The sequence below is a fragment of the Sturnira hondurensis genome, unplaced genomic scaffold (genome assembly GCF_014824575.4).
Source record: "Sturnira hondurensis isolate 20B ecotype Veracruz unplaced genomic scaffold, ASM1482457v3 Scaffold0006413, whole genome shotgun sequence".
NCBI lineage: Eukaryota > Metazoa > Chordata > Mammalia > Chiroptera > Phyllostomidae > Sturnira > Sturnira hondurensis.
In genome coordinates this window covers 30,900,551-30,916,517 of record NW_028079044.1, presented here as the reverse complement: position 1 = coordinate 30,916,517, position 15,967 = coordinate 30,900,551, and the positions used below count along the sequence as shown (strand labels likewise).

Sequence of the window (15,967 nt, the reverse complement as noted above, 5' to 3'; positions counted from 1 at the left end):
ATCCTGACTGGATCAAACACAGTTTATACACAAAAATCAGAGGCATACAAAGCATATGCTAAATAAGAACTGCTATAGAAGAAGTTCGTGGTGGAGACACAGCTATTGCATAAGACAGTGGGGTCCTGAATGGCCCAATTCTTCAGCTTGAACTATATGGCAACTTAAGCTGAATCAAAGGTTGTGAAGAAATCAAAGGTTGTGAAGAATCAAAGGTTGTGCAGAATCAAAGGTTGTGAAGAAAGTCAAATAACCATGAATCAGATTACTGCCAAAAAAGTAGAAGAGAGATCAATAAAGTTTTACTCCAGAGGGCAACCAGATGACAGTCCCGAGGGCACCACTGTAACTTAATGGGCCTTCAGTCCCTGAACCACAAGCTCATCTCTGTGAGCCCCAGTGCTACAGCTGTCCCGGAGTCCCCCTGACACTTTCTTGTCCCATTTCTGCGGTACGATGTGCTTTACTGTGTGGCTTCCATACATATCTTCACTATTTCAGTTACTCCTATAATAACCTGTCTCAACTTAAAAAATGGAGTAGCTTAGGCAGCTTGCCTTGGAAGTCCAATGAACAAATTTCAAAGAAAGATCTTAATTGTCACAGGTTGAGGGCTAGCTCTAACAAGATGATATTTGATACAGATATAAGCTTATTATGGAGTTCTAGCTCACATTAGACAACCACATAATAAAACTGGCAGAAACAAAACAGGGTAAAACAAAACACAAATGAAATCTTATTGTACCTATTGTGCAATATGTATGTACCTATTGTACATACAACCAGAAAAAAACAACAAGATAACAGCCCCGTGATGCACTAGGTCAACTGATACCTGTTTTTTTTCTGCTCAGTTATTACCATGGTTTTGACAGAAGCAAAGATAAAGTAACACATGTTCAGGGTTGAACAGAAGGGACTACATATCATGCAAGCAAGTACAGGTTAAAGGAATGAACATGTTTAGTTTGAGAAACTTTAATGAAAGGGAGAGGAGGGGAGGAGGACAGCTTTTATCTAATAATTTTAGTGCAGTCCTAAATTAGCATCAACCACAAGACAGAAGAACAATTCCACAGTCTCAATTTGGGAAACCCAGGTCATCATATCTTCCTTTCATACACAATATCATCAACATAGCTTAGCATGTAGAACACTGCCTGCCTTTTATTATGTGCCCCAAAACATTTATTGAATGAATTTACCCATTAAAGAATTTTTAAAGTACTGAAATTAAATAATTTACTGTTTGAATGAGTGTTTCCTCAGATAATTTGACTGTGGTATTAGTGTTCCCTATAAGACATTAGGGATAATGTTACATTACACAGGACATATATGGTGCTAGGTAAAATTAAAAAGCAGTAAATAGAGCGGTAGACTCAGATCCAATGTAGGTAAAAACTTGTAATAAGAGCCCAAAATTATAATGGGTAGCCCATGAGGCTGAGAACTCACAGGAAAAGTTCTGAGGAAGGCATACATTACCACTTGTTAGGCTTTTTGTTGATGAGATTCATGGTTTGGGTAATTAGCTGCACTAGATCAATAGTTCCCAGACTCTTGGGTTTATAGAACCATAAATTTGAAAATTAGAACTGGAGGCCTACTTTTGGGGTATCTATTTCTGCTTTTATCCATTAGGGACAGACATAATTATCACATACTATCACCTTTATTTCATAAAAGGAAGGCCATTTTAATACTAAATAATTATGCTGGGTATCATTTCAGACTAAAAAGATTAGCAAAATTGGACAACTATTATCTTTATTTTTCTCATTTTGGAACAAGATGCTGTATCACTGACTGGCGTTTGTCCATGAACCCCTTCTTTATGACTTCACAGCTTCTTTCCAAAAAATGTCCTATAATTTAAGGCAAATGACCTGTCAATGTCAGCCAATAATTTATGAGAAGGAGAAGAGGGCTAAGAGACAGTTAGAAAGGGTGATGACAGAATGCGGATCTGAGGAAATTTCTCCAAAGTGTAGAGGTTAAAAATCAAGAGCGCAGAATGGGAAGAGAGCAATTTTGTTTTCTCAAACATCAGGAAAGTTCTCATCTTCGCTCAAGTGAGCCATAGCTCAAATGAAGAGCTGGAAATATATCCACTGTACTCTTGTGCCCAGCGACAAATGTCCGCATGCATTAGACATAGAACAACCTTACAGGAGCCAAATCACATCACCTCCTATTCCAATGCTCAGCTTTTTTTAAACCATCATCTTCCCACCTTTGATACACTCTCCAGTACAATGCCTGGCAGGGGATCAGACTGTGCTCTGGTGAACATTCAGCCATTCACGAGTGCACAGCACCTGCTGAGTACCAGATGCCAACGATGTGCGGGATGACCTCACCCCTGTCCTAGCAGTCAACCGTCCAAATCCATTCCACCCGGGAGGTGCAGTTCCCTACATGTTACCATGCAGGTCCTTGTAACAGCTAAAGCTGACATTTGTAATTTCAATTGATCTCATTTATAACTTACCAAATGTAGTATTTTTATGTATCTGTTTTATTCTCCAAATGCTTAAAATCTGAACTGGAAAGAAATCTGTAGGGATATTGAGTAAATTCTCACTTCAAGAACATTACTCTCTTATTCAGTTCATGACAACCCAGCAGTAATAAATATAATGAATGTTTTCACCAGGCAACTGAATTAATAGATGCTTTTAAAATCTTTTCTTATCATCATCTTTATAGTCATCTCAAATATCTAGCTAGTTTTCCATAAAAAAACACTGGAAAAATATTTTGGATTGAAAAACATCATCAAAATTTCAGTGAGTCTCATTCTATGCAAATTCTGAATGCAATTTTGTGGTACTCTAAAAACCTCAGGGAAAATATCTAAATGAAAATGGCACCCAATGAGATCAATTAGTTTGAATTTCAGTTTTTTTGTCATATTCATGAAAGCACTTTGTATCAGAAATCTAAAACTAAAGAGTGGTTAACCTAATCTAATTTGTGTGTCAAATGTTGGAGTGAAACCAATTTTCAGTTACAGCAGGAGCCCACAAAGCTCGTGTGCTGAAAGCCGAGGAAAACCATCTGGAACAGAACGGTCCTCTACATGAAATTCAGCCATCAGAAAAGGTGGTGGAATTTCAGAATTTCACCCATTCACCCGCACGTCGCCCACTGAAAGAGGGAGGCCTGGGGCACTTGGCTCTTCTGAAAGTCATCTGATGTTGGAGGCCCTCCTGTCTCTGCTGCTGTTTACTGGCTGTTCTCAATGCTTAGCACCAAAATGTTAAAATCATGCACCATTTTATCTAATCAGACCTAGGTCAAAGAAAAAAATTTCCCTTGAGTTCAATGGGAATCTATAATTAATAGTTTCAACCCCCCAAATATGATTATGTGATCACTGTAAACGTGAATGTGAGAGCCTTCAGCTTGCCCAGTTCTGCAGAACCAAAACACATTCAAAGGCTCAAAGCCTTTTGTATATGATACACGGATATTTCTTATTACTTGGAAGTAGTGTTACCAAGTTACATAGCATTGAGTAATGAACTTATTTTGTCCATAATAAATAATGAGTTTGCTGACATACCAGTAGGAAATATTAACACTATCTGATAAATAAAATGTAACTATTAAAAAGAGAAGGAAAATACATGTGGTAAATATGACTTACAATTAATAGCTGGAAAGAAGCAAATGTAACCCTGGGAAGGTACTTCCTGGATCAACGGTAAAGGTGCATCTAGGAAGACGATGGATGAGCCATGCTTCCTTCCATTGGCCATGGCTTGCATAAGTCCAGTGAAAAAGAATCCAATAGGTGGAATGTTATGTGCTTGTAAAACCACTTGATCCCATTCCCGGCCATAAAATGATTTCCAAGCTTTCTCAGTACACTGAATCGACAAGTCCATAGCGGCAAATGAAGGTGGCAGAGATCCACAAGTGATTTTTTTGTGATCTGGATGATACACTATGGACAATGAACACTTTGGAATGGAGCAGTTCAAGATAATTCCCAGGATGCCTGAAGCTCCAGACTTTTTGATTTTATGGTCTACTTACATTAAAGGACACACACACAACACAATGGGAGTAACATTGAGTTTCTGACTTCTATTTTGTCAAGTACAAATATAAAAAAGAAAAATAACCTAACTTCCATCTATAACCAGTACCCGAAAAGAAACCATATTTGACCACCAAAAGTGTAGAATGGTCATAATCTTAAAATCAAAGTGAGTTTTTTTTTTCCAGAAAAGACCATCTAGTAATTTTATGCCAACATTCTCTCCAAAATATATGTTAGCATTTGGGTAGATGTTTTATTGCAGATGGTTCCTCACTAAATTCACACATACATTAAACAACCAGTATAGACTAGACACTTCTTTGCTGAATGCACCTTTGTGTTTATATGTTGAAAATAATCTTAAAATTTATGGGGTAGGAGAAAAAAATTAAAAATAAATGTAAAACTTAAGCTAAACAATTGATACCCTATTCTTAATTTCCACAATTTACAAAATCAATCATTAAGGACTGTAAAAGTCCTTAAAGTAAGATAGAATGTTTTTATGGATGAAATCTCTTTTATATTATGTACTTAATTATTCATATGTATCATACTTGTGGAATCTTTTTAAATGAATGATAATGAGAAACAAACCATATTTGTGAAAAAGGTTTTGCACTAACCTCTTTTTTCTTTCATTATTACATCTTAGCAATCATATCTGCTGTGTATTTATATTAATACAATACAAATTATTTTCATAAAATTTGAACATAATAGAGAAATTAGATCAAGACTCTCACTGAATTTTACTATATTTATATTTACTTACTCATTTTCCCCTTTGATGACATGGCTATTCAGATCTTTTGACGATTTTTTTTTCAATTTTGTTAACTCCAAAGATTTTTTAAAATTGTGGTAAAAAAAACCCATACTAATATTTACCACCTTAACTTTTTTTAAGAGTTCAACAGCAATGTTAACTGTATGCACAGTGTTCTGCAACAGATCCCTGGAACTTTCTAATCTTGCCGAACTGAGACTCCATTTCCCCATCCAACACTTTCCACTTCCCTGGGTTTGCCTACTTTGGGTACCTCTCATAACTGGAGTCAGACAGTTTTTGTCTTTTTGTGACTGGCTTATTTCACTTAGCAGAATTAAATTTATACGAAATTTATATTTAATGTAAGTTTCGTCTGTAACCTAGTAAGTGAGGAGAAAGTTTTCAATCACATTTAAAATATAATCCAGTCTTCCTCGGGACCTGCATGGCCGGCTGCTACCTCTCCAAGCTCAGTTCTCAGAACTCTCCCCTCCGCTGGCTCTTTCCACTGAACTGGCTCCTTGGACGGTTCCTCAGACACACAGGTACCTGTCAGCCTCAGGGCCCAGGTCCTTCCTGTTTTTCTACCTGCAACGTTTCCTGTAAGTGGTAAAGGTCATTTTCCTCTCTGCTTAAATAACAACCTTGTCCAACAGGCTTTTCCTGACCAATTCCTCACCCTATCACTCTTTTCATTCTGTCCCATTATCCTTCATATCACTGTCTAATATTCTTTAAAAAACAGAAAGTTCTGTTCATTCATCATTCTATCCACAACCTCAAAAATTGCACATTGTAGACCCTCAAAAATTTTGTTGAATGACGAGATGGGTGAATATAGAGAAAAATATCTTCTAATTTACATTAAAATGTAGTGCCAGTCTACATACAATTAAACTACACTAATTCATCTCTCTGTGCAGGAATTATTGTTAAATTCCTATAAAACTCATACAATAACAAACCAATTCTTTAAAAAGGGACGTAAAACCAAATATAAATGAATGCACCTAACTCGCTTAGTGAGTTTTAACCCATCATCCAAATGGGTTAAAAAGTGCTTTTTGTTTTCTCAAGTGAAGTAGCTTTAAAATCAAGGTGCACTCTCTTCACAATCTTAAAAATGAGTGAAAAAAATCAACAAAGTCCAATAAAGAAACACAAAAATACAACTGGGGATATATACTGAGACAGTACACCATTGAAAATTTTAGACACCACTGGCAAAAGATGTGTATGATTTTATAGTCAACTTAATTTTGATCATGCTGAAAATAACAAACCTTAGCCTACATAACTATTTGAAAAACTAAAATGATTCCATAGACCATTCACTGGTATTTATCCTAATTGTTCAAGTCCCAAAAGGGCTGGTGCATAGTTACTTAAGTTTGGAATGAACAGTCCAGTTCCATGTTAAAGCTTCTACAGTCTAAAGAAATATTTCTGTGATAATTCATTGTAGCTCTTCCACAAGAGAGTAAATTATGATTTCTCTGAGAATGATGAAAAGATATATTTCAAAACATTTACAGTCCTGGATGATTTTCAAAATGAAGCTGATACATGGGAATCCCTGAAGTCACTTGTTTATATTTCTCCCAATACTGGCTGTGAACTGGTGGTCATCAATCAACTGCTTCTACTAGCTTTTGACCAATGACGAAGTTTGCATGAAGGGCGGCTCAAGGTCATGGGTGTAGGCTTCTGCTATGAAAGAGAATGAAACTAATTGTTCTCTCTGGGAACAGAATTTGTGACCTCAGAGTCATTAACTTCACAGGAAAGCAAACCCCTCTGGCCAGATCGAAACTCACCAAACCATTTTCTCCAAAATGTGACCTGCGTCTAGTCGGCCCCAGTACTTAAGAACAAAAGTAAAGTATTCTGTTTTCGTAATTATTTCATTATTTAAGGAGAAACAATTTGAGGTCGATAAATGGAGAAAAATAAATATCCAAGATGTTTCTTACAAAGGTTTTATTTTTAAAAAGCTATTTTTAAAGGCATATAGCTCAAAGTCAAAAATGGTCAGGGATTCTAAAAACATAATGTGTTTACTTAAAGTGTTTGGCCCCAATCAAAACGACATTAATTATGTTAATAATGATGTGATTTCTATTGGAAAAGGCATACTATGAATAGAAACACACATTGGAACTTTTCAGAATTCAGTAACTTGACTCGCATCCAAATCAGCACACTGTAACTTAAAGTCTTATGTAATTTTAGGGACAGATTTTTATTTCTCTTGAGCTTTCATTTTGGCTGTATTATTCTCTCCTGTCTGCCTCTCCTAGTTTATTTGCCCCTTACGTGTTCCCTAAATCAACTTACTCATCATCTGTGCTCTGGATCCATGATTTTCTAGCTGAACAGCCACACCTACATCAGGATTCCTAAGTTTCAGGCTCTCAGACCCACCCTTCCCAGGACCTAAAATATATTAGTCATTCATTCAACATGGACTTATCACGCTTGTTGAGAAATACAGAATCTTGACAAGTAAGCTTTCCTACCATTTGGAAAGTCTTATTTTTATTTCAGTTAGAAACATTTGCTTTATATTTACATCTAAACTTTTCCTTTTTTCTCTCTCTTCTCTAATAAAAGGCTGTTGACAATTCTGACATGCACTTTTCACTGTAAAACTCCAGGTAAAACTTCCCCCTGCAATCTCTACTTTATTCACATTTTTCCCCTCTGTGGGTTCCAATCCCTCCAAAAATAGAGACAATTCAAGACCCTACTTCCCCTGCCATTGCAAATACTCTCCCTGACCGGCTGCCTTTTAACAGGCCACGTCATTTGCAGAATAGTGGCTAAGGCGACTTTTGAAGAGAAATCCTTATTTTACTTCCACCTTAGAATAAATAGGCTGCTTCTGTCCCTCCAGTTTTTTATTTTTTCAACTAAATCCAGGTGCCAAAGAATGATAAGGAATGCTTCACTTCTTCATTTATTCACTAAAGAACAACTTACATAAAAATATTATAAATAATGTGAATAATCTAACAAAGTCTCGATACTTCTAAATTTGCATCTTTCTCAACTTTAAGATTCTAACACACTTTTACTTTTGGATGAAGAATATAATTCAAATTAGTTTTCATCTCATGGTAGAGTATTATTAAGCTTGCCAACATTCATAATAGCATTTTATACTATAAGCATGCTCAGTAAAAGCCATTCGCCACTTCTAAATTTAGCCTATATAACCATAATTTACAACACAATTCATTCTTTCTTTTATTTCCAATCTATGGGCATGCTTGATGGAATAGTTTGTGGATATATGATAAAATTTTATCAGTCAACTCTAAGTACACATTTCTCTGACAATTATCAGCACGTTTTCAATATTTATGAAGGGCTAAATCTGGGGAAAGAGTTGGCTTACACTATTGGGTCCTTTCTAAAATAAAAAAAAGAGGTGAGGTGACGAGACACCTACTCAGAAATACAAATTTTCTGCACAGCCCTGATGTCTGCAAGCCAGGGAGTCGCAACAAGCAGGGCCTACTTGCCAGGGGCCGTACGCGACACAGTACTCTGTGACCCAGGCAGCCTAAACGAGTAACTGCTATACCATGTGACCCAGGCTTTACACGTGATGATGTCAGTCAACAGCCATCAAATACAGAGATGGCCACAGAAGCTGTTCAGTGGGCACAGAAGATATCAAAGTCAATTTTTGCAAAAATACATGAGCATATGTAGAAAGAAATAGACATTAGCATTTATAACAGGGTTGTCTTTGAATGGTGTGATTTAGGTTATACTTTATCTCTGCTTTACAATTTTCTGCAGTGTTTGACTCTTTATAATTAGCATATTTATTTTTGTAACTAAATACAAGATACATATTTGCATTTCAGGAAAATAAGCCATTTATTCCAAAGCCGGAAAAACAAGTATCTATTTTGTTCCTTAAAAAAAACCCAAACCTACCTTTTGAGATTCCTTATCGCATTAAGTCAGTTATTTGATTACTTCGTTTTCAGGCTAAAACATGAGCTCCTATGGGAGCAGCTGTTACTTTCAGGAACACTGCACCCGGCCCTCAGCACAGGGCAGGGAACACTAGATTGCTCAGTAGATTACTACTTGCTCTTTGGCTTCTTACTCTCATCCAGTGTCTTCTCTCTCCCATACTCGGCTCTAGTTGAATCACGTGTACCTCTACCAGGTGCCATATAGTCTTTAAGATACTGTGGGACAAAAGCTGAAGTGTTTGCAGGCATCCCCCTGGAAACCAACTTGGGGTCAAAAAGATGTCATTTGGCAAAATCGGTTGAGCCACTCTAAACACTGGTTAACGGGGGTAGAGCAACCCTGAACTAACAGGAGCTGAGGGTGCAGAAGGGTCTGGGAGAACAGAAAGTACGTGATTCGTTTGAGGGTTTCCGCGGGATGGGCGACTGAAGACCGTTCCAGTGGTATTGTAGCAAAGTGCGGATACCTTTCTGTTGTGCTTCTTTCCTATCATGATGAAAGCCTGACACTTTCTAGCTGGTAAAAGAACAGTGGAACAAAGATTTATATTTTGTAGTGTATGTAGCTCACTCTACACAATTTTAGAAATTCAACTAAGTTTCTCATAGCAACAACCTCCTTAACTGCCCTGAAAAGTTAGGGAGCTCTTCCCATGCCCCCGCACCCCACCCTCGATACTGTTCCAACACCAGACAGCGCTCCCAGGTGCAGACGCTCACTTCCTTCCAGGAGAAGCTCCAGGACTTCCACCTTGGAAATGGAACCTGGAGGGGCACTTGCCTCGAAGCCACCCTCACATGGAGGATCCGGTTTGGGCGTGCACTGTTTTGTTCTGCACAGGAAGCTCAGTGGTTAGGAGCACCACATGGCTGCCTGCGTTCACTTCCTAACTCGGCTAACTTGTGGCTATGTCCCACTGGGCAACTCCCTCAGCTTGCGGTGCTTCACTTTTCCATTTGTGGAGACGCAAAGAATCATAATTCCTCATTCCTAATAAGGCTGTGTGAGGACTATGTGGGTAAATATCAGCTCGTGTCTAAAAAAGGTGCCCGGTGCGTGGTAAATGCCAAGTACCTGTTCAATTGATACTATTAGCTTAGCTTGCATGTTGCAAATATATGTTTTTAATGTTATATATGTTATATATAATGTATGAACACATTTTGTAAGATATATATGAGACACATATCTTAAAAATATTTTTACAAGGAGAGACTGAGGATGAGGTGCTTAAAGTCCTTCCAAGCACCCCTGGTGTCACGCTGACTGTTTCCCTCTCTGCGCTGTGGGCACAGGACCCTTCTCTGGGTCTCTGGGCCCCTTCATGTCTCCAGTAAATTACCTCTGCTGCCAGCAACTTTTCTCTCCCTCACACCACAGTCTGGACCCTGACTCCTGTTCATGGGTGTCTGCAACAGACTCTCTACATCCCTTTGTTGTCTGCATCTCAACCAGCATCAGCTCAGTCACTGTCTCCCTCTGGCGAATGTTTACTAAACAGGAAGACTTGTGAAACATCTGTGGTTTGTCACCGACTCTTACACACCATTCCTACCACACTCCCTACCCAACTGACACCACAGTCCCTGGAAACTTGGAAGTCTCTGAGATTGTTTTTCTTTTTGAGACTTCCATCAAAGGGCCAAATTACTTCATATTTCTTCCACCAGCCCTACACATAACTATTAGGGCAAGAACCTTTTTATTTTACTCTGTACAAAGATAACTTTCTTACGCTGGATATTTAAAAGCTGGGCGTGTTACCTGGTAACTCTCGATACAAATGTATCTTAGCCCATGCTTCCTAAATTCCTAGGTTGATCTGGGAATCACAACCAGGCACCAGTCCCTTCCTAAGATCTCAGAGTTAAATTTTAAAATCAACACACGCATATTGTCAGGTATGCACCACATCACGGAAAGCAGGTAATCCTCCTTGCAATGATGATGCAACATCAGCCAAACTTCTTGGATTCCCAACAGTTAACAGACAACACTGGTCAGGCCAAGTCGAGCGTCCTGTGCACGTTTAAGTTATGTATCTTATTTTAAATTCATAATTTGTCAACCCAGCTTCTTTTCCCATGTCAGTATTTTCATAGTTGAGTTTCTGGATTTCAGAACAGAGAGCCAGACTCTGGATTGTAATAATTTCACTCAATTAATGGAGCTCTGTGAGCAATTCCAACAGAGAATTGATGAGTTATGATTCACTTCTATTCACATGTGTATAGTATGACGTTTTCCTAAATATAGATTTAAGATGTCAGGAAATTTAGAAGAATTACAAAGGTTACAGTGAAAAACAAGAAGGTTAATGATTTTTCAACTGTAAGAGAAATAAATCAGTCATTTGTTTTGCACATCTTAGATCTCCCCAGCATGTGGGGAAGGCAAATGCCAACCCTCCCACAGCTGTGCAACGGTGGAAACTGTAATGCTGGGACATTGTAACCCACCCCACCACTCGTTTGACATTGTTTCTGTAAGTGCTAACTCTGACTAATATGTAGCTCATAGATGAACAGCGTGCTTGCATAAGAATCCTAGGAAATAACTTCAAAAGATACAGACTCTGACCTTCAGGCACCCCAGCTCCAGCGGATTTGCTGACCTTCAACTGTGGAGCCAGGGTGACGTGAAGCCAGGATGACGCAAAGCCAGCATGACTAACCCAGCATGAGGCACACTGGACCAGCACTTGCCTCACTGGAATGGGCTGTATTTGTCTGCGTGGAGAGAACTTTTTAACCTCGTTCCCTTGATCTCTTTGTTCAGTTCCCCTCTCCTTTCTTACAAAAACCTTTGCCTCTACTGAGCGGTGGAGATGGGCTTTGAGACATGAATCCCCCGTCTTCCAGGTGGCCGGCACCTGAAAATGAACCATGTTCCTTTACATCAGCTCCTGCCTCTTGAGTATTGGTTTTCCTTGCGGCAGGCAGCCGGACCCGCGTTCGGTTACAGTTGCATAGCAGTGCGGCATTGGTAAAACAAATAAAAAGCTCCCTGTATAGAAATCTAACATGGAACAGTGCTTTAGCCAGAATTGAGGGTGCTGTTGAATGAAAATATCCAAGGATTTTTCTTTAAAATTTGAGCCTTTGACAAGAATTGTAACAAACTTCGCATATGTGAATTCTGTAAGATATCCACCCCTTTTTAAATTTTATTTTAGAATACAAACACTAATTTACCATTGAATTACCTGCCTTGTACTTTTTTGTTACTGATTTACAATGCACAAATCTAAAGAACATCTACTAAATTGTAGGTGCTGTGCTGGGCAAATGGGCTGGGATGACAACATACAATCTCTCTCTTCGTGGAGTTCGCTGTGTTAGGGACGACCCTTAATCAAACCATGATTATCACATCAGGGACGCTATTACATGAGGTATACACCAAGGACAGGCTCCAGTGACAGACTGTGAACCAAGCCAACCACACTCTGTGGTGAAATATGACAATCATATTCAATAGGGTGAATTTACATTTCACATATCCAGATCTTTATACATTAAAAAAAACCAAAGCTCAACAAAATGTTTCAAATTCATCCCTGCTAATATTATTCTTCACTGCCATAAAAAGTTGTTTGCTAGAAAACTATCTTTATACTTTTTTAAACCATAAACAGCTTTAAGACATAAACTATACATAAATGACTACTCAGAATGCCAGTTCTTTAGAGATATAAATCTATAAGGAAATCTCCTCTTCAATGTTTGAGTTCCACCCAGTTCAGAAATAGGAATTCTGAAGAAAAGTGCTGTTGAGATAGTGCCTATCCCACCCCCAGAGGCATGTTCCAGCTTGTCAGCCCTGAGTAGACAGGAACCTTACAAGGCTATTTTATTCCTACTCCTCTTTCTCACAGGCTGTGCTGGAAAGAAAGGCTCTGGATGTCACTGGAAATCAGTGGGAGGCTTGAACCATTCCAGAGTCCCCAGATACCAGAGTGCTGAAAGCGTCAACCTTTTAATTCTAAGTTGCTTCTTTGCTCAGCTGAACAGGGCAAAACAATCTCTCTCTGTTAACTGGATGTTTCAAGTTCGCACAGTACAACTTATAAACTATTGTTTCACGATACACAAGTGTTTGCATCTAAGGTTAGAAAGCGAGTCACTTACCATGATAAATTAGATACAGACATTGCAGCAATGGAGGGAGCAGTCTTGTGGAGCGGTCTTCTCCTGAGTCCAGAATGGAAGAGTAGGCCAAGAGGACAAGACAACTGGGGACTTTAGCTTTGCTGCTGGAAGGATGCGCAAACCACTTAGTCAGTCACGGTTCAAGAAGACCTATAAAGAAGAGGAAGAGAGGAATATGTATCATGCCTGGTCTGTGTGACTTTTCACAGATTTATTTCATCCAGTCAATAGTTTGTCATGTCATAACCAAAGAGAATACAATTGTTTTCCTTAAAGTACAAGAGAAGTCACAAACCAAACATAAAATGAAACCAACCCTAGGATGAGCTTATGGCTTTACTTTTAAAATCAATCGAAAGGTTATTAAAATGTTTATTCCCTCAAGGGGACAATTCCTTGTTCATTCAAGGAGAGCATCTGTTTTTAGAGGCGCCCCATCTTGATTACCCACAGCAGACACTGAAAAAGGAGTTGCTGGCACAAACTGTTAATCATGCCCAAAGGTTTAACAAAAACTCATTCACTACAACTGAGCGAATAAGAATTTATATTGAGTAACATGAGGGAGGTAAACAGTGTGTATTTATAAATACAACAAACATTGCCCACACTTTTTTGGGAGCATCTACTGTGTACAGGTTCCTATGATCCTGAACCCAAATTTTCTGAGGATATAATTGGTTCCATGCTAGTACGTTAGGCACTTTAATTAGTTCAGTGCCTTAATCCTGTCCTGCTCAGTTAAGCATTTGTTGAGCATATACTATGTGCATTTATCCTACCCTAGGTATAGTTCACGGGTAAAGATGAATGAATGACACATGACTGAGACACTGTTCCTGCCCTCAGAGAGTGCTTTATGTAAAAAGGATAACTGTAAAACAATACGGTAAGTTGTTCAAATCAAGGTTTACACAGAGTACATGGAAGCACAAAAGAGGAGCTTCCAGCCCAGCCTTAGGGGTTAGGGGATTGCTAAAGAAAATATGCCCCAAACTACTACCTTTCAGTTTGGCTGCAAATGTCAAAAAAAAATCTAAATACAAAACGAGTTACAAAAAACAGTCTGTTTCTCTCTCATATAGATAAATTTGAGTCTTAAGTCTACAGCAGACATGGAGGCTCCTTTCTTGGTATCTCAACATGTGGCTCCCCTTTGTGTTCCAGTGGCTGCCAAGCTCCAGCAAGTGTCTCCTGCGTCCCACTCAGCCGAAAGAAGAGACAAAGCAGGAGGCTTCCTAAAATGTACACAGGACACTTCCACTTGCATGTCATTGGCCCGAGTCACTTAGCCATTCTTATTCTAAGGGACACTGGAAAACGCAGTCATTATTCTACGCAGCCAGGGGGTCAACTACAAATGAAGGTGCTTGACAGACAGGAAGGGGGTGAAAGTGGGTGTTGGAAGAAAACTAGCCGTGTCTGCCATCAGGTTGGAGAGTGGGTATTTACCCCCTCCTGGAATTCACTTAAATTCACCTTTACCCCCAATATTTCATGGTTCTGTACCTACTGCAAAGTGGCAAACATGGGGTGAAGGGGAGGTGGAATGACTCTGTTGTTGGTAATTTCACATATTTTGTGTATAAATTTCAATATTAAACTTCTTCAGTTTTCCTAAATCATTCATAGGACAACAAATTGTGTTTTGTGCCCTATTATTTACCAGGCTCTAACTATGTGCTAAGGACATGAAGATAAATAAAATAATAGTCTTTGCATATAAAGGATTCACTAACATAAATGCCATCAGGAAAAAAAGACAAAATAAACTATGTGCTAAAAATTGTCCTGTATGTACCACGCACATGAGTAGCTATAGGGAAACAGAGGAAAAAAAAACTTAATTCCAATGGATTACCATTTCAGTAGACCCTGAATGATAACGGAGTAAGCAGCTATAAGGTCCATATTTTAAATTGTGTGCTTATATTCCAAAAGGGGCTTTCAATCCATCTTGACCTTAGTTAATTTTAAGGCATTTTAAGGCATCTGGATTTACATCTATTAAGGGCATGGAAATGCCAAATTCTGCTCCCTAAACTGGTCATTTCACACTCTCAAAATCTGTATTACCCTATTCTGATCAAGGGTTCAGTTAGCAAAAAAGGGAAAAAGTATGTAATATTGTCTGATGCAATTCTTCTAGATATTCATAATCCTATTTTTAGAGACTGTGTAGCTGGATGTCATTATTTTAATACCTAACAAAATTACTTTTACTGAATTATACTTTGGGGTTTTGCCAAGAGTTTGCATTGGGGAACATCACTGAAGAAAACAATAAACAAGCAAAAGCCGGGGATGTGAAAGCAGCTATTTAGTAGAATATTTGCCAACACCAAAATGCTGTGCTTATGAGCATTCAAAGGAAAAGTGTGTCAGGTTTCAACACCAGAAACACTATTATCCTAAATTTCTGATTTGCCTTAATCCTGGGGGTGTGGGGGCATTATTGTAACTTATGCTCCTTTCCTTGTCTTAACTTATGGATAAACTCTGAACAAATGTGTAACATTTCTTTAAGAACTATTCAAGGCCTTTGAGGTTTGCTTTTTTATACTAACCTCCCCCCTTTCTCCCCAATTTTAATTTTTAATCATTTTTGTAAACGCACGGATAAAAACAATTTCATACATACATTATATTTATAGAAATACATAACAAACTCTCAGCATGCTCATTTTAGAGTTAAAAAGAGTATGATTAAACACCATAATGCCAGACTTGTTCGCTTCTGCAGAATGCAGATACAACGTGCACAGAAGTTTGAAGCCAGGATCTAGGCTCAAACCGTTGTTTTTGTAGGTCAGAATGGTCAAATATTGTCAATGCACCAGTATTTGTTGTACCTCAGTAAGTGAAGAGTCACTACGACAGCCTGCCATTCCCTTCAGCCTGACCAAACTTTACAAAGGCTTCTTCCTGACCCTGAGCCCTGACCTACCTTTCCTTCGAGTACTTACTTCTAAAAACAGGCAATTGTAAATT

At 38.5% G+C, this 15,967-nt stretch overlaps 1 protein-coding gene across 2 annotated transcripts in view; it reads right to left on the bottom strand.

The window, feature by feature from the left end:
* The window catches only part of OXR1 (oxidation resistance 1), a 367,132-nt gene that overhangs the window by 276,293 nt on the left and 74,872 nt on the right, over positions 1-15,967 (bottom strand). For both annotated transcript variants that reach the window (XM_037048379.1, XM_037048382.1), the window contains exon 2: positions 12,956-13,126. In XM_037048379.1, coding sequence (XP_036904274.1) covers positions 12,956-12,978 — 23 coding nt within the window. In that variant the 5' untranslated portion in view covers positions 12,979-13,126. The remainder of the gene's footprint in view (positions 1-12,955; positions 13,127-15,967) is intronic.